General features: G+C 41.0%; 1 protein-coding gene across 7 annotated transcripts in view; it reads right to left on the bottom strand.

Annotated features, from left to right (window-relative positions):
* The window catches only part of LOC121872737 (eukaryotic translation initiation factor 5B-like), a 35,601-nt gene extending 19,995 nt beyond the window's left edge, over window positions 1-15,606 (bottom strand). Inside the window, exons 1-4 of one of the 7 annotated variants that reach the window (XM_042375766.1) lie at window positions 15,536-15,606; window positions 10,156-10,330; window positions 8,987-9,266; window positions 3,391-4,107 (exon numbers count right to left, since the gene is read on the bottom strand). In XM_042375766.1, the coding sequence (XP_042231700.1) occupies window positions 3,391-4,107; window positions 8,987-9,266; window positions 10,156-10,316 (1,158 nt within the window). In that variant the 5' untranslated portion in view covers window positions 10,317-10,330; window positions 15,536-15,606. Of the gene's footprint in view, window positions 1-3,390; window positions 4,108-8,986; window positions 9,267-10,155; window positions 10,331-15,109; window positions 15,202-15,318; window positions 15,341-15,484 lie in introns of those variants that run through there. The other 6 variants (XM_042375769.1, XM_042375765.1, XM_042375768.1 and 3 more) reach the window with 6 other exon arrangements.
* Between the last annotated feature and the right edge of the window lie 4,389 nt (window positions 15,607-19,995).

The raw sequence follows: 19,995 nt of genomic DNA on the forward strand, positions 1-19,995 counted from the left end.
TAAACCCTCTAAAACTGTTCACATATCTTTTCAGGATTTTCTTCCATATTCCATTCATGCAATGTTTTGTAACCTGATCCCATGCCGCACTAATGTTCTTTATACATGACAAAACGTTGTACTCCTTCCAAAACTCTTAAGCGTTTTCTCACCTTCAGTAGCAGCAACAGCCTGAGCGAAGGTAGTACGTAAATAATACTCTTTAAAGGCAGTAATAGCACCTTGATCCATGGGTTGGATGACAGAGGTAGTGTTAGGTGGAATGTACACTACCTTAACATCAGGGTGCATGTCGTCCAGGTGTGGTGGGTGTCCCGGAGCATTATCCAAAATCAGCAAAATCTTGAATGGAATCCGTTGTTGCAGACAATACTCCTTGGCTCGAGGAATGAAACAATTCATGAACCAATCCTCAAACAGTACAATGGTCATCCAGGCTTTCTTGTTACTGCGATAAAACACTGGCAGTGTGTGCTTGCTGACATGTTTAAAAGCCCTGGGGTTCTCTGAATGATAGATCATGAAGGGCTTTAGCTTGAAACCAGCAACATTCCCCCCAACAGAAGTGTAATTCTGTCCTTGAATGCCTTGAATCCTGGCATTGTTTTCGCCTCTTTGTGGATGTATGTCTGCTCAGGCATGCGCTTCCACAATAATCCAGTCTCATCCACATTGAATATTTGCTCAGGCAAATAATTCCCTTCCACAATCACATCATCTAACTTCTCCTTAAAAGATTCGGCAGCACCAACATCGGCACTAGCTGCCTCTCCACTCACCTTAACATTTGTGTAACCGTAGCGTTTTTAAATCTATTAAACCACCCATGACTTGCTGTAAGGGTTTGCTCACATTCATCTCCTGCCTGCTTCTTCAGGCTTTGGAACAGGCTTCTTGCTTTAGCCTGTAAGGTTAGAAGGCTTGGCGGGGTACACGCTTGTGTTTGGTCTTCTATCCATATCACTCAATAATTCTTCCATATCGTGAATAGACCTTGTCTTTTCAAATTATATTCCTTTATAGACATTGTTCTAATTTCACATCACGCATCAATGCTCTTGTCCTTCAGAATAGTGGATATGGTCGAAAGTGCTAGAATTTTAGGTCGCAGGAGAGTGTTACAGTTTTACCTTTCTCATACTGTATTATTATCTTCATTTTCATCTCAAAAGTAATTGCTCACCTCTTTCTTCGAGCACCACCTCAGCACTCTCACTTGTATGCTTTTCCAGTCATTATAAAGTTAATTAAACACGATAATAACGTAGTTCATAGCTACATCGGTATAGAGCGATAGCTCAAAACACCAACTAAGGCTGTACTGAGTGAGTGTACCACGGTGACATTGACCCAGCCAGCCACGCTCTCGCTCAGGGACGGAAACGTTTGGGTATAAGCGTCATTTGAAAAAATTGGTCACGACTGGGTGGTATGTCTGCGGACGATGCATACGGTCAGAGCAGGTCGTAAGTGCAGATTAACGTAAGTTGGGTCAGTCATAAGTTGGGGACTACCTGTACATGAATTCTTTAAACTCTGTAACATTCGTCATATATATTTATTTTTACCACAATAAGGCATACTAAGACATATTATCATAAAACTACATTGCAAAAACTAACATTTTAAAAGATCAGAATCACACTGAAATATTACACGGCCCCTGAAAATTGGTGGAGGAGTGTGACAGACTTGGCCGCTCGAGCTAACAGCCGTCAGTAGAGGTGGGAAATATAACTGTGAACAACTTCATATTTCAGTGATTCTGATCTTTTAAAATGTTAGTTTTTGCATAATGTAGCTTTACTGATACATAATTTGTCTTAGTATGCCTTATTGTGGGTAAAAATAAATATATATTAAATGCGTCCTCCGAAAGCGTGAATTTGTTACCAGAGTTTAACAGTTAATTCATGTATAAGATTTCTGATAAACTTCCTACGTGCTCCTGTTTGAAATAATGTATGTATCTATCCGTATATGATTTAGATAAATACTTTTCTCGTCAGAAACGGTCATCCCAACGATCATGAATAAACTTTAGAAATACATCATTACTTTAGGAAGAAATTGAACAGATTTGCAACAGCCAATCAGCTGTAACTCTTGAGGAAGGGGCAGGGCATCTTTTCTCAGCTGGGAAAAAATGCACTATAGTTGACAAGGTTACAGCCTGAGCAAACTCCCATCATCATTGACTGGTATCAATTATAGTACAGGGTAGCAACAATACTGTTCCATTACAAACATTGTCTTAAAAGAGAAAAATTTAAACATCAATTGTGTTATTGAAAGTTGAGTTTTAAAAAGTCTTGGTGACATTAACACCTATTGTCACCATTGAACTTCTTAAGTTTCCGGTAATTTGCCTCTCCCAGCCTAACCCACTGCCTTAAAATATCCACTAATGGCAATTATTACATCCGGTCACATGATCCTGCAAAGGGAAACCCAGTTGGTCCCCAAACCAACATCTGAAACAGGGCTCCTGAAACCCAGGTTTTATCATTAAAATAAAACCTTTCCACCCAATGGAGCCACATACCGTACCCATAAGATTATAAACTATATTTCAAGGATTAATAGCTACTCACACAATGATATCAGGTCCTCCCTTGACACGGCATGGGGAAAACCAGTGCCACCAAATGACTGTTGGGAGAACAGACGATTGGATTCTTAGCATGTTTAATACTCTTGCAAACTTGAAATAAAGGATGTACAGTAATACTCTTACAATGCTCATAATGTGTGATACTACCTTAGACCCTCTACTGGTAATAGGAGATGAATGCACCGACCTGACTGGTCAACAACCTCACCAATATGGGCGACAATTAGACAGACATTTATCACAGGAAATCAAAGAGGGGCAATGGTGACAATGGAAGCAAATTTATGCATGCTACTGTGGGGCAAAGACTCATTCAGACTTTCAGCCATATTGTCTACATTTCTGACTTCACTTTTTTTTTAAATAGGCAAATAATTATTCAGTAAATAACAGTCTTCTATGTCAGGACTCAGGAGCTTCCCCATGTTATAAACCATGGCACACTGGGGCACAATACATAAATCACCTAAAAATTATATTAGGATATAAATATGAATAATCATTTCTTAATAATGCATTGAATTTAAAACAAATTTTCATGTACCTACTGATACATCAAAATTGTTACTATGGTATACCCTTCTCCATGCACAAATCAAATTAAAGCTAAATTTACTCTACATTGAGAAAATCCTTAAAAACTTGACAAGGAGTCCCGTCTTGCTGGACTTATCGGAATCACTAGGAGTATCGCTTAATGCTACAGTACTGTACTTCAAAATTCCTAAGTGGAGATGTGATAACTTCACGTGACAAAGTGAAACCCTCTGATTTACCTCATGGCTCATGGACTGTTGTGCTCTGCTCTCCAAATTCGGAGACCCAGCATTGGTGGATAATACTGATGCATCTGTCTCAACATCTGTGGTGCCCTTCAGCTCCACCTTTGTTAAGTCATCTGTGGCAGAGACTGATGGTGAGATAGATATTCTTTCCTGGGTTTCACTCTTTAGGTTTCCAGTTGAACCAGACAAATTTTCCAGATTACCAGACAATGATGAGGGATACTGTGACTGAGTTGCAGATGGAGATAAACTTGTGTTGCAACCAGTTTCCATCTTATCTTCTTCAAGTTGCTGCTGCTTTATCTCAGTATCAACTGTTGGAGCCAATATATTGCTATGATCTTTCAAACCCTCTCCCAACCCCTTTGAATCTACTGCTTTGCCTGCAGTTTCATCAGCAGCTACCTTTTCTTCTACCAACAACTCCTGCTCTCCTAAGAGTTGTGGTGAGCTTGTAGCATGAGAAAGAAATGACTCGCTTTTTGTCTCTGATGCATGCTTGTTCCCTGAAGGATCATCATCTTCCACACCTTCATTTCCAGATACATCTTTTTCCTGGGCCACTACACCACCATCTTCATTTCCTTCATCTTCCTCCATGTCCTCTTTTTCAACAATAACAATAGAGGAGGACGAGGAAGATGGATGGCTACCACCTTCATCTGATGCAGACTGGATCCCTTCACTCTCACTGTTTTCTTCTAACTGCTGCATCATCACATTTAATTTGGATTAAAGTGAAAAAGGGAAAACATTTTACTTTGGGACAATAACAGTACATAACACATTTAAAGTAATGAATGTTAAGTTCAGAGTTGATTTTGTTTAAGCACTTGTAATTCCTTCCACTGATCCAAAATGAGGAATTTATTTTCAAAACAACTACAATATCCTTTCAAGTTACCACTAATGTACTACTCTAATAAAAGTCTTGCTATAAATTTAAATCCCCAGTGTTAAAAAAGTAGTTATTTAACAGGAAGAAAGCAATAAAAAAGTATTACAAATGCAATATGTCTACGGCTTCTGAAAATAAATCTAGTATTAGTCTAAGCAAGCTCAGTTGCCTATGGAAGCAATACTGTAAGCAGCACCGTTCTTCTCTGACAATATTCACACAGCAATGTCCCAAACTTACACCCCCACCTTCACACTGCTATCAGCCATATAAGATTACCACAAAGACCGAGTTTCCAGTTTATCTTTTAACCCTTTATAAGCAGCAAAGGATTCCCTACTTCACCCCCAAATGTGCAAAAATGAATCAATAGGAAGTCGAAACATCCACTAACGATGACTGAAATTCCCTCGGATAACTTCTACTGATGATGGCCGACATCCCTACAGACAACTTCTACTGATGGCCGCCATACCTACAGCTAACTTCCACTGATGATGGCCGCCATCCCTACAGCTAACTCCCACTGATGATGGCCGCCATCCCTGCAGCTAACTTCCACTGATGATGGCCACCATCCCTACAGCTAACTTCCACTGATGATGGCCACCATCCCTACAGCTAACTTCCACTGATGATGGCCGCCATCCCTACAGCTAACTTCCACTGATGATGGCCACCATCCCTACAGCTAACTTCCACTGATGATGGCCGCCATCCCTACAGCTAACTTCCACTGATGATGGCCACCATCCCTACAGCTAGCTTTCACTGATGATGGCTGCCATCCCTGCAGCTACCTTCCACTGACAATGGCTGCCATTCCTACAGCTAACTTCCACTAACGATGGCCGCCACCACTACAGCTAACTTCCACTGATGATGGCCACCATCCCTACAGCTAACTTCCACTGATGATGGCCACCATCCCTACAGCTAACTTCCACTGATAATGGCCACTGTCCCAACAGCTAACTTCCACTGATGATGGCCACGCTCCCACAGTTAACTTCCACTGATGATGGCTGCCATTCCTACAGCTAACTACTAACGATGGCCGCCACCACACAGCTAACTTCCTGATGATGGCCATCATCCCACACTAACTTTCACTGATGATGGCTGCCATCCTACAGACAACTTCTACGATGGCATCCCTACAGCAAACTTCCACTGATGATGGCCGCCATCCTACAGCTAACTCCCACTGATGATGGCTGCCATCCCCTACAGCTAACTCCCACTGATGATGGCTGCCATCCCTACAGCTAACTTCCACTGATGATGTGCCATCCCTACAGCTAACTTCCACTGATGATGGCTGCCATCCTGGCTACTTCCACTGATGATGGCTGCCATCCCTACAGCTAACTTCACGATGGCGGTCACCATCCCTACAGCTAACTTCCACTGATGATGGCTGCCATCCTACAGCTAACTTCCACTGATGATGGCTGCCATCCCTACAACTAACTTCCACTGATGATGGCTGCCATCCCTACATTCACTTCCACTGATGATGGCTGCCATCCCTACAGCTAACTTCCACTGATGGACGGTCACCATCCTACAGCTAACTTCCACTGATGATGGCCACCATCCCTACAGCTAACTTCCTGATGATGGCCACCATCCCTACACTAACTTCCACTGATGATGGCTGCCATCCCTACCTACTTCCACTGATGATGACTGCCATCCTACAGCCTTCCACTGATGATGGCCACCATCCCTACAGCCTTCCACTGATGATGGCTGCCATCCTAGCTAACTTCCACTGATGATGGCCACCATCCCTACAGCTAACTTCCACTGATGATGGCTGCCATCCTGCTTCGATGATGGCCACCATCCTACAGCTAACTTCCACTGATGATGGCTGCCATCCACACTAACTTCCACTGATGATGGCCCATCCCTACAGCTAACTTCTGATGATGGTCACCATCCTACAGCTAAATTCCACTGATGATGGTACCATCCTACAGCTAAATTCCCTCATGATGGTCACCATCCCTACAGCTAACTTCTGATGATGGTCACCATCCTACAGCTAAATTCCACTGATGATGGTCACCATCCTACAGCTAACTTCCACTGATGATGGTCACCATCCCTTCAGCTAACTTCCTGATGATGGTCACCATCCCTACAGCTACTTCCACGATGATGGTCACCATCCTACAGCTAACTTCCACTGATGATGGTCACCATCCTACTTCCACTGATGATGGTACCATCCTACAGCTAACTTCCACAGTGATGGTCACCATCCCTGTACTTCCACTGATGATGGTCACCATCCTACAATTCTTCACTGATGATGGTCACCATCCTACCACTAACTTCCACTGATGATGGTCACCATCCTACAGCTAACTTCCACTGATGATGGTCTATCCTACAGCTAACTTCCACTGATGATGGTCACCATCCCTACAGCTAACTTCCACTGATGATGGTCACCATCCCTACACTAACTTCCACTGATGATGGTCACCATCCTACAGCTAACTTCCACTGATGATGGTCACCATCCTACAGCTAACTTCCACTGATGATGGTCACCATCCCTACAGCTAAATTCCACTGATGATGGTCACCATCCCTACAGCTAACTTCCACTGATGATGGTCACCATCCCTACAGCTAACTTCCACTGATGATGGTCACCATCCCTACAGCTAACTTTCACTGATGATGGTCACCATCCCTACAGCTAACTTCTACTGATGATGGTCCATCCCTACAGCTAACTTCCACTGATGATGGTCACCATCCCTACAGCTAACTTCCACTGATGATGGTCACCATCCCTACAGCTAACTTCCACTGATGATGGTCACCATCCCTACAGCTAACTTCCACTGATGATGGTCACCATCCCTACAGCTAACTTCCACTGATGATGGTCACCATCCCTACAGCTAACTTCTACTGTTTCAGGATTAAAGGTTTTTTTGTATGTCTTCCCTCCATTTACTATTACTACACCATTATACACCAGCAAAAGTAACCCATTTTTTATGCTCATCTCACCAGTCACCTAAAATCTTTGCAAATTGTAGTGTTAACCTTCCAAACTCTATTCAACAATCTAAAAGAAAAAAGAGAGAAAGAAAAGGAGAAAATGAGTGTATGATACAAAGAGAGAAAATGTCTCAATTAAATGAAGGAGAGAGAAATAAAGATATCCACGATGACCAAACTGCTCAAAGTTCAGCAGCCAACCAAACAATCCAGGTTACCTCTCCTCATTCAAAATAATTTCCAATGCTACTTGAAAAAAATATCAACAAAATTCTATGGCAATTTAAAGTAAATTATCATGGAACACGTCTTCTTTGCATGTTATTTCTTATAACCAAAGCTTCACCTTTATAAATCGATGTCAAAAAGCTTCACCTTCCTTAAATCAATGTTGCAATCAATCATCTTCCCTAAATCAATGTTGCAAGGCTTCCTCCTCCCTAAATCAATATTGCAAAGTTTCACCTTTCCTAAATCAATGTTGCAATTAATGCTTGCCAAAAAAATAATCTTTGATTTACAAGTTTATTTCATATTTCCCTAGTTATACTTCAGTACTAAATCAATATAAAGAATTTTCTAACAGGGGACTTTACTGAGGTCTTTTTTTCCACTAAATTTTGCTTCACATAACTAATCAGGCAAGCATTCTGATGATCATGACAGCTTTCATATGTGATCCTTCAAGCAAAATACAGTACAGTGACCCCTCCGTTAACGAGCTCAATCCGTTCCAGAAGGTCGTTCGTTAACCGAAAAGTTCGTTAACCGAAACCATTGTTTCAATGGGTTTTTGGGTAATTGGTTCCAGCTCACCGAAAATTTCCTAAATTCAACAAAAATGGTAGAAAAGTTCACTTACTTTGAGGTGTGCATGTAGAAGGCTCCTGGATGATGATGATGATGATGGGATTTAGAATGGGGTGGAGGAGAAGGAAGAAGAGAAGGCATTGGGGTGGAAGAGAAGTCACCCCATGGCGCCATTTCACCCATAAAATTTTAGCTCTCTTGGTGTAATTCAAGATTATTTTCTTTAAATCAACACTGCACTGCATTATATATTGTCAATATGTAAAATATATTTCAAAATGACCAATAATTTGCTTGGAAACACAGAAAAAAGCATTTAGTTGAAAAGAGTCTCAAGCAAGATGTTACCTCCAGTGAAAACAGAGAGAGACTGACGCCTGTTTGCTGTGTTAAGAGGCTGGATGCCGCGCATTAAACTAGTCACTTTACCTTCAATTATGTTCAATAATTGTTAAAATGACTAAAAAATTGAATATTGAACTTTTAAAATTATTGAATAGTATAAACTTCTTGATATTTACTAAAATAGTAAGGAATTTAAGCGGACTGATACTAAAGCTGGTTGCCCGGTCAGTGCAAGCGAAAACATGTTGAGGTCGGTTCGTAAGAACTTCGTTAACCGAATTGTTTTTCGTTAACCGAATTGAAGATCCTTATGGAAGGCAGTTCGTTAATCGAAATTACGTTAACCGAGGTGTTCGTTAAACGAGGGGTCACTGTAATTTAAAACACTTCTTTGAAAAAAATAATGTCCAGTTATAAAAGATGCTAAACAATACCTTATATCAGGAGCGGTTAAGTATAAACTTAATTTTCTAAATACAGTATATATCCCACACCTTTACATACCTGTCGCTCCAGTTCTTGTGGCTTCTGCTCCGCCAGAGTAAGAATGGAAATACTTCGATCATTCTCTTCATTTTCTTTCTGTGGCTCTGGTTCAATGGTTTCAGTGTACTTCTCAATCCCCATTGATTCTTTTGTTTGTTTAAGTTCTATATCAGGCTTCTCAGGTACTCTATTCTGGAACTCTTCATCTGGTGTCACTGTTGGTGTGACACCAATAGCAGAGTCTGGAGACTGTAAAGCTGACTCATAGGATGAATCTCCAATTGCATCCATGACCTCACTGTAAGAAATTTAAACCAAAAAATCATTAGAATACTTCTAAAAAATATTGTAGTAAAAGAGGGTCCCTTAGGATTGATGGGCCATGATGGGCAGGGCAGATACAGCGCATTAATTACTAAACCTTCGGTACACAAAAGGCAGTGTGGTTAGCACTGTACTTGACTGACTTCACTTCCTAAGGTACCCATTCACAGATGGGTGAACTTGGGGTTGCCTTGGATATAGACAAAAGGCCCTTAGGAAAAGACATGAGCACTGTAGCCACACAGCTGCAGCATCATGCAATAACTATAATGTGGGGCTAGAGACAGACAGGCAACGAGGTGAACTATTACTGGATAAAGAGAATCACAGATCTGTAATAAAAATTAAGTAAGTGTTGTCTGAAGGCATCAGGTGTAAAAACAGTAAATATTGAAAAAAATATGGGGCTAAGGGGCAGGACCTGTAGAGAGAGGTACAGGAGGGGGGAAAAGATTGCCCCTCTAAAAGCTGAAGGATTCTGCCAAAGTATGGCTAAGAAAGCAAATATTTATCTTAACAAACATGAAAAGACACAAAAAGTAAAATTCATTTTCCATCTACGTACTGTGCTTGATGACCTCCAGACATGGCAGGTGACCTTTAACGTGAATGATTTTGTATGGCACCGATTACTAAAAAAGATGAGGATCTCTTGTGCAAAGTCTAAGTTTTATGAGGTTCAATTAGGACTGTAAATATATGAAATAAAAATAAATATAAATTTGACTTTTTTAAGTTATTTGGTAACGTTAAAACTTCATAAAGTGTAAGACAATATGATATCTAATATCTCTATAAAGCAAAAATTCATAATATTGAAGCAACAACGATTGTAATGCACTGTAAATCAAGGAAGAACATACCTGTTCACAGATTCACTTTCAACAGAATTTTGTGAGGTGTCAAGAGACTTTGATTTGTCACTGCTGGTCAATTCTAATGCATCCTCTCCCACAGTTATATTCAGAGTGTCTGTCACCACTTCCGCTTGACTTACATTTCGGGAATCACTCAGTGATGTCATCTAGCCAGCAAATTCTAATGAAGTGAAAACCGGGTAATCATTAAAGTTATGTTATCCTACCTCATTATGTCTGGTAAATTAGTAATACATAGCTACATGAAATAATAGCCAAGTACTGTACTATATATAAACCTATAAAAAAGAGAGAATGCACCTTAACCTGAGTTTAAAAAAAAAAACGTTTACACAAGAGGAGTTGGCGGTGAGTGGCTGTCCAGGGCATTTGCTATAAATTGCCGACTGGAAAAACATTGTGTAAGCAATGGTTGGGCATTCATTGATAACTGGCGACGATTCTATGGCAACGACTACCTGTACAGTCATGACGGGGTACACTTGTCTCGCTCAGGGGTAAAGACGTTGTCTGCATCCTTAGAGCGTGAAATTGTCACTCCAAAGGGGGAGTTTTGCCAGTAGAGAGGGGTCAGGGTAAGTGGGAGGAAAAAACAAGCAGGTCCTGGGGAGTAATATTGGTTACTCAGGACAAGGGGTAAAACAGAACCAGGGAAGGGTAGGTTTAAATGTATACCCGTACTATACAAACAGTAGGAGCGTTAGAAATAAAATAGACTTGCTGAGAGTGGTTGTATGTACAGTGGTCCCTTGGTTAACGAACTCAATCCGTTCCAGCAGGTTGTTCGTTAACCGAAACCATTGTTTCAATGGGTTTTTGGGTAATTGGTTCCAGCTCACCGAAAATTTCCTAAATGCAACAAAAATGGAAGAAAAGTTCACTTACTTTGAGGTGTGTATGTAGAAGGCTCCTGGATGATGATGATGATGATGATGGGAATTAGAATGGGGGTGGAGGAGAAGGAAGAAGAGAAGGCATTGGGGTGGAAGAGAAGTCACCCCATGGCACCATTTCACCCATAAAATTTTAGTTCTCTTGGTGTATTTCAAGATTATTAACGAACTGCCTTCCATAAGAATCTTCAATTCGGTTAACGAACAAAAATTCGGTTAACGAATTTCTTACGAACCGACCTCAACATGTTTTCGCTTGCACTGGCCGGTCAACCAGTTTTAGTATTATTCCACCAATACATTAATCGGTTCTAGGGCTTCAATTCCTTACTATTTTAGTAAATATCAAGAAGTTTATACTATTCAATAATTTTAAAAGTTTAATATTCAATTTTTTAGTCATTTTAACAATTATTGAACATAATTGAAGGTAAAGTGACTAGTTTAATGCGCGGCATCCAGCCTCTTAACACAGCAAACAGGCGTTACTCTCTCTCTGTTTTCACTGGAGGTAACATCTTGCTTGAGACTCTCTTCAACTAGACACTTTTTTCTGTGTTTCCAAGCAAATTATTGGTCATTTTGAAATATATTTTACATATTGACAATATATAATGCAGTGCAGTGTTGATTTAAAGAAAATAATCTTGAAATACACCAAGAGAACTAAAATTTTATGGGTGAAATGGTGCCATGGGATGACTTCTCTTCCACCTCAATGCCTTCTCTTCTTCCTTCTCCTCCACCCCCATTCTAATTCCCATCATCATCATCATCATCATCCAGGAGCCTTGTACATACACACCTCAAAGTAAGTGAACTTTTCTACCATTTTTGTTGAATTTAGGAAATTTTCGGTGCACTGGAACACCAATTACCCAAAAACCCATTGAAACAATGGTTTCGGTTAACGAATTTTTCGGTTAACGAGCAACCTGCTGGAACGGATTGTGTTCGTTAACCGAGGGACCACTGTATACTACTGTATACAGAAAAATTAGGTCAAATAAGAATGAGCCAAGGTGGATGATCAAAAAACTTAAACATGACATAGGAATAAAGAAAGGAATTTATAAGAAATTAAAGGGAGGGGAGGAGCATCTCAGAGATAGGTATAATGAACTATCTAGGAATGTTAAGAAAAATGTACGGAAGGCAAAGAGGGACTACGAAATCAGGATAGCAAGAGAATCCAAGGTGAATACCAAGGGATTTTTCCAGGTGTATAGGAAAAAGGTCAAGGACAAGGTGGGGCCTTTAAAGTCAGGGAGAGGGGAAGTGATTGATGATAGTGAGAAAATAAGCAAAGCATTAAACAGCTACAGTACTTCTTATCAGTTTTCACAGAAGAAATTCACGAGAAAATGCCAGAGGTGGAACTGATATTTAGGGGAAATGAAGAAGAGAAACTAAAGGATATCACTATCAGAAAAGAGGATGTTCTTAAGATGATAAATAAATTAAAGAAGACAAAATCCCCAGGGCCGGATAAAATCTACCCTCTGGTTTTGAAAGAGTGTAAGGAACAGATTAGCGGACCCCTCGTAAATTTATTTATAAAATCATTAGACATGGGAGTTGTGCCAGACGTGTGGAGACAGGCAAATGTATTACCCATAATCAAAAAGGGAGACAGAGCATCAGCGTCAAATTACCGACCGATCAGTTTGACGTCAGTAGTGGGGAAATTTGTCGAATCAATTATAGCAAATAGCATCCGATCACATTTAGAGAAAAGCAAATTAATCTACGACTCTCAACATGGGTTTACAAAGGGAAAATCTTGTCTAACAAATCTGCTGACGTTTTTTAGGAAAGTCTTCATGGTAGTAGATAATGATGAAAATTTCGATGTTATTTACTTAGACTTTAGCAAAGCATTTGTCAGAGTACCGCATCAGAGGCTTCTGAGAAAAGTTAAGGCTCACGGTATCTTAGAAAGTATTAAATTGGATAAAATCATGGCTCACCGATAAAACACAGGTCAGCATAGGTGGTTTTAAATCTGAGTGGGGCTGTGTAACTAGTGGGGTTCCCCAGGGGTCAGTACTGGGCCCACTCTTGTTCATAATCTACATAAACAATCTAGATACTGGGATCTGCAGTGACGTAAGCAAGTTTGAAGATGACACCAAAATAGAGCGGCAGATTAATTCAGGGCAGGATGCAAATGCACTACAGGAGGATTTAAATAAACTGCAGGAGTGGTCAGAAAAAATGGCAAATGAAATTCAACACCAGCTAGTGCAGCATACTTAATATTGGAGGAACAAATACTGTCAATGTATACAGCCTTAACAATATCAACCTTGAGAAGTCAGCTTGTGAAAGAGACTTAGGGGTACCCGTAAGCCCGGACCTACGGCCAAAAAAACAGTGCGTTAATGTTTGAAATAAGCCAACAGAGTACAGGATGTATTAGGTTTTATATCTAGAAGTGTAAGTAATAAGAGTGCGGAGGTCATATTACAATTATATATTGCGCTAGTCAGGCCACACCTCGATTATGCTGTTCAGTTCTGGTGCCCTTATTATAGGTTTCCGGGACTTAGAAACCTCTCTATCAAGATAGATCAAAGAAACTAAACTTGCATTCCCCAGAAAGACGAAGAGTGCGGGGAGATATGATAGAAGTATTTAAGTGGATGAAAGGAATCAATAAAGGAGATATAGATAAAGTTCTTATAATATCCGAGCAGGATAGAACTCATAGCAATGGATTTAAGTTGGATAAGTTTAGGTTTAGGAGGGGGATAGGAAGGAACTGGTTCACAAATAGGGTGGTAGATGAGTGGAACAAGCTTAGCAACTTTGTAGTAAGTGCTGGGACGCTGGAAAGTTTTAAAAGGAGGCTAGATAGATTCATGGATGATAGAGAGTGGTAGTAACTCTCGACAGGAGCTGCCATGCACAGGCCAACCAGCCTATTGCAGACTCCTTATTTTCTTATGTTCCTATGTTATCATGGCTGATTTATAACTATGGAGTAAGCAGGGTGAGCATAACATGTACAATGAAGTGGCAATGCCACATCCCTAGCATTAGAAGCATTCTAGTTCCAGTTAAAACTTGCGAGCGAATTGGAAGGTTTTATCTATAAGAAAAAAACTGTGAGTGAAAAATCATATGCTGTAATATTAAAACAATTTATCCATTACAATGGCACACCTCTCATATGACATAGCCGAATTTTGTTGGTTTAAAGCATATATTTCTTTGTCCCATCACTACATATGAACTACACTTCATATTTCCATTATGTCTGATACCTGGCATAAGGTCGTCCAGTAACGTATACTAGTATTATAACCACGTCACCAATACTGTACCATGTCATAATAACCCAAATGACTCTCACAAATCCAGACCACAGATGATAACAGACCTGCCCTATTGTAACCTGCCTGTCAACTACAACAGCACTCACTTAACAGCTGCCCTGGGTCAACTCATACATGTTCCATTGTGTACTAGATGACTCAGCTTCACAATGTCATATATAACTACTGTTCTTAGTCCATCATAGAGATCCTATCATTTAATTCCAAGAAATAAAGAGTCGACACTTTTAACACCATAACCTCACCATAACCTATCAATAAATTAATCTTGAAGAAACACTTGACTCTCAACTGAAATATTATAGTTCAGAATAAGTGAAGCATTGTTGGCCAAACCAAGAATACGATGGCAGTAAAGTGTATGGATAAGCTTAAATAAAAAAAAAACTATTATGCAAAGGGTAGCCATGACCTTCCCCAAACGTACTCACTGAACCTTATGTTAGACAGTGCAGTATTTCCTCTCCCAGGTCAAACACACAAGCTTTATAACACCACCTGACGATAAAATTATTAGAGAGAGAGAAGAGGTTCACTCTCTCAGTATAATGTCACCACAAATTACCATCGACAATTATGATAACTTGTTTGTTAACTAAGATAACTGAACAAACAGCTGTGCTTGTGTCATGTTCATTAGAGCTCTTTTATAGTTAATTCCTGACGAAATACTATGAAATGTAACTTTATATTGTGAATACATACACGACTGATTCCACAACACATGACTATTGACGTAAATTAATGATTGTTATCTGTGGTTAGCAGTTTGTTGTGAAGACACAAGGAAGGCGCCGGGTGCCCGTTGATAGTTGTGATATAACTTGCCAGACAGGTGCCAGTGCCATAAATTTATTCCACCCATCGAACATTGTAAAACCATTTCGACCAATGACAAACAGATGATAACTAACATCAGGTGTTTGTTAGACATGGAACTTGTTGAAAAACCACTACGTTGCATCACCTTAACATGGCAACAACACAAACTCATTGATAGTCTGCATATTTCTTTACGGTTAATGTTATTTACATATTATCAGCTTTAAATGATACAAAAATAAACGATGTAACACTCACGTCATACACAAAAAACTGAAGAAAATACGGAGAACGTGGGTTAAACCTTACCGACAGTCACTTGTTCGCTGGTTGACTGGAAAACAAACCATAATGGACGAGCCTCAACCCTCACAGCCCTCAGGAACTAATGTTAGAAACATGACACGAACTTGACTGTAAAATTGAGTCAGACATATTTATTCTGATTCTAAACAACCTAATTTTAACTCTGATTCACAATAATATACTTTATTTACTTATTTAATGATAGTTGTTGTCATCCCAGGTAACACCTTTCGTAAATGTCTTCATTGAGTAGTTCGTAGTACTTTCCTAACAGTAGCTATTTTGCAGCAAGACAGTTGCCAAATGTAAATTTATACATGGTTCAACACTACTATCATTGTAAATTTTCGAAATATCTAAAAATGTTGGATACAAACTTTCTTGCAGCTGAAAATGACTAACGACTTATTAGAATTTCGGTGTATGCTCCATGTTGATAAAATATACGGTTATTTTTATATTACATAAGAACATAAGAAAATAAGGAGTCTGCAATAGGGCGGTTGGCCTGTGCATGGCAGCTCCTGTCGAGAGTTACTACCACTCTTTATCATCCATGAATCTATCTAGCCTCCTTTTGAAACTTTCCAGAGTTCCCGCACTTACTACAAAGTTGCTAAGCTTGTTCCACTCGTCCACCACCCTATTTGTGAACCAGTTTCTTCCTATCTCCCTCCTAAACCTAAACTTATCCAACTTGAATCCGTTGCTCCGAGTCCTATCCTGCTCGGATATTATAAGAACTTTATCTATATCCCTTTATTGATTCCTTTCACCCACTTAAATACTTCTATCATATCTCCCCGCACTCTTCGTCTTTCTAGGGAATGCAAGTTAAGTTTCTTTAACCTATCCTGATATGGAAGGTTTCTAAGTCCCGGAATCATTTTTGTCATTCTTCGCTGCACCGACTCTAGTGAATTTATATCCATTCTATAATAGGGGCACCAGAACTGAACCGCATAATCGAGGTGTAGCCTGACTAGCGTGGGGTTCGGGTTGTTTGTTCGGATTCAGGATGTGATGGAGAAAGGAAACTCACAATGTGCTCTCTGTATACATGTTGTATTGGATGTACAATGCAGCTTGGTGCTGGGAAGTGGCAGCGTGGTTACAAGCGTGATGTAGAGAGAGCTGGCTGGTGAGGATGCTCAGAGGAGGACCAGCTTGTGGGTCGCCATGCTCGCCGGCGGGAGCGAGGACCGCCAGGCAGCGGCGGAGGAGGAGGAGGTGTTGCTTGCTGCGGCTGTAGCTAGAAGAAGAGAGAGCTGGTTGGTGAGGATGCTCAGAGGAGGACCAGCTTGTGGGTCGCCATGCTCTCCGGCGGGAGCGAGGACCGCCAGGCAGGTGGAGGAGGAGGAGGTGTTGCTGGCTGGTTGGTGTAGGCAGAAAAAAGACAGCTTATGAACATGAAATGCTAGTGACAGGGGGGAAGGAGGTTCAGGGGAAGAATAAAGGGAGGACTGAAGTGATTTTTAGGAAGAGAGAATAGGTGCAGTGGCTAAACACCGCTTGCGTGAGGGAGTATAAGTTGGAGGCAGCAGCAACTCGCCTGGACGCGGCGAGGAGGCGGCAAGACAGAGTCAGGCAAGCGTCAGGTCAAGCGTCAGGTGCGTGTTGGGTCGGGCCATGGATTCTCAGTGCTTGGTCGGCTTGATTGTGTGTGTTGTTTTCTTGTGTGGAGGAAATGTCTTGGTATTCTTCTTAGCTTGATGTAGATTTTCTTCTAACTCTCCTCCTCTTCTTGCTCTCTTGAAGTGTTCATTCATTCGTGTTTGGGTCTTGTTGCTCGTCTTCCTTGTGTCTTATGTCCTCATAGGTGTGGAAGAAGTCGGAGACGGTGAGGTTGGCCACGTGGGCTTCAGCTCCACGGGCCTCGTGGTGTTCTAGATTCTGTGTGACGGGTGTCTTTTCTTGAGTTTTCTTTTCTTGGGTTTTCATTTCTTGGTATTTCTTTTCTGCTGGTTTTTTCTTGTCTTGGGAGCGTACAGCAAGGAGGGCCTCTTTGTAGCTCAGTTTCTTGTCGAGTCGCACCTTGGCTATCCTGCATTCCTCCTTCCATTTCGGGCAGGTCCGATCGGCGGAGGAATGTGGGCCGCCACAGGCAGCGCATTTTTTTACTGTGTTGGGGCAGACCGTGTAGTGGTGTCCGGGGTTGCCGCACAGGGAGCAGGTGTCCTCCTGCGCCTCACACTTGTTGACCGTGTGTCCGTAGTGCTGGCATTTGTAACAGCGTTTCGGTCTGCAGTAGGGCTTGATTGGCACAGTTACCCACGCCAGTTGAGCCTCCGTGGGTAAGGTTGTATGGTGTCCGATGAGGGCAGTGGTGTCGGACAGCTTCTTCACAACTTGGAGTTGCCCCTTGAGGAGCTCACTCAGCTCTGCTTGGTCCACGTGGGCAATTTTGGCATGGGAGATTACTCCCAGCTTCAGGTTGTCCCACTTGTAGGCAATCATTTTAAATGGAATGCCGTTGATGTCTGGGATCTCCGCGAGCTGTACGGGCATACCCTTCTTGGTGAAGGTGATCTTGATGTCACCATGGAGCTTCAGTCGTTCCACCTTGGTGACCCCCACGATCTCATTAGTTTCAAAGAACTTCTTGAGAACTAGGCGGTTTAATTTCTTGGGGCAGGTCGGCGTTACAAGACTAGCAAGGTCATCCTAAAACTGTATCTTGCGCTTGTGAGACCACACCTGGATTACGCAGTTCAGTTCTGGTCACCGTATTACAGAATGGATATAGAATCATTGGAAAGAATTCAGAGGAGAATGACAAGACTAATCCCGGGCATTAGGAACCTTGAGTATAGAGACAGGTTAAGGCATCTTAATCTGCACTCCCTCGAGAGACGTAGAGCGAGGGGTGACCTGGAAGAACAAATACTTATAATGTATACAGCCTTAACAACAACAATCTAGAGAAGTCGACTTGTGAAAGAGACCTAGGGGTACTTGTAAGCCCGGACCTACGGCCTAGAAAACAGTGCGTTAATGTTCGAAATAAGGCAAACAGAGTATTGGGTGTTATATCTAGAAGTGTAAGTAACAAGAGTGCAGAGGTCTTATTGCAACTATATCTTGTGCTAGTCAGGCTACACCTCGATTATGCGGTTCAGTTCTGGTGCCCCTATTATAGAATGGATATAAATTCACTAGAGTCGGTGCAGCGAAGAATGACAAAAATGATTCCGGGACTTAGAAACCTTCCATATCAGGATAGGTTAAAGAAACTTAACTTGCATTCCCTAGAAAGACGAAGAGTGCGGGGAGATATGATAGAAGTATTTAAGTGGGTGAAAGGAATCAATAAAGGGGATACAGATAAAGTTCTTATAATATCCGAGCAGGATAGGACTCGGAGCAACGGATTCAAGTTGGATAAGTTTAGGTTTAGGAGGGAGATAGGAAGAAACTGGTTCACAAATAGGGTGGTGGATGAGTGGAACAAGCTTAGCAACTTTGTAGTAAGTGCGGGAACTCTGGAAAGTTTCAAAAGGAGGCTAGATAGATTCATGGATGATAGAGAGTGGTAGTAACTCTCGACAGGAGCTGCCATGCACAGGCCAACCGGCCTATTGCAGACTCCTTATTTTCTTATGTTCTTATGTTCTTATGTAATAATGCTGAGGATTTTCCTCACAATTGCTGTTAGTGTTGCTACCTGTGAGAGGAGTTTTTCGAAACTAAAACTGATCAAGAATTACTTAAGATCTACAATGAGCACCTTGCGGTTGAGAAATCTTGCCATACTGTCTATAGAGCGACAATTGACAGATTAAATAGTTTTTGACAATGTCATTGAAGAATTTGCCAACAAAAAAAAACAAGAAAAGTTACTTTGTAGAAAGTTGTAGTTTTCATTTCAGAAATAAAGATGGTCCTAATTTTTTACACTTTTTTACTTTTTTCCCTATCCTATATGTCGTTTTTGCTTTTTGTTTAACTGTTACTTATAAAGTTTAAGTATGTTTGGGGTGTATTTAAAGCATACTATATTTGAGTATGTGAAAGTACAGTAATATTATAATGGTACACAAACTATTTAATATATATATATATATATAGAGTGAGTCACTGTGCAATATATGTATTTTTGTGGGTGCCGGGGGCTCAAGGGCCGCCCCGGGCGGCACACACTCTAGCTACGCCACTGCGTAGATCAGATTCATGTGGGTAATGTCACTGTTCACTGCCATGCAGGACAGAGGTTCGTACACAAAGAAATACATCATATTCATTAATAGTATATATAGGTCAGAGTCATGTGGGTGATGTCACTGTTCGCTGCCATGCAAAACATTGGTTCATATACATTGGACGTCATATTCTAATTGACGACTAATCAGTGTGGGCTAGCAAATTTGGGATAAACAACAAGAATGTCCCCAAGCACCCTAGATTCACTGTCGTAATTTCAAAGTTCATGATACAATAAGCCAGGTGGCCTGAAGTCTTTGACA

The sequence above is a fragment of the Homarus americanus genome, unplaced genomic scaffold, assembly GCF_018991925.1.
Source record: "Homarus americanus isolate GMGI-L3 unplaced genomic scaffold, GMGI_Hamer_2.0 scaffold39155, whole genome shotgun sequence".
Lineage (NCBI taxonomy): Eukaryota > Metazoa > Arthropoda > Malacostraca > Decapoda > Nephropidae > Homarus > Homarus americanus.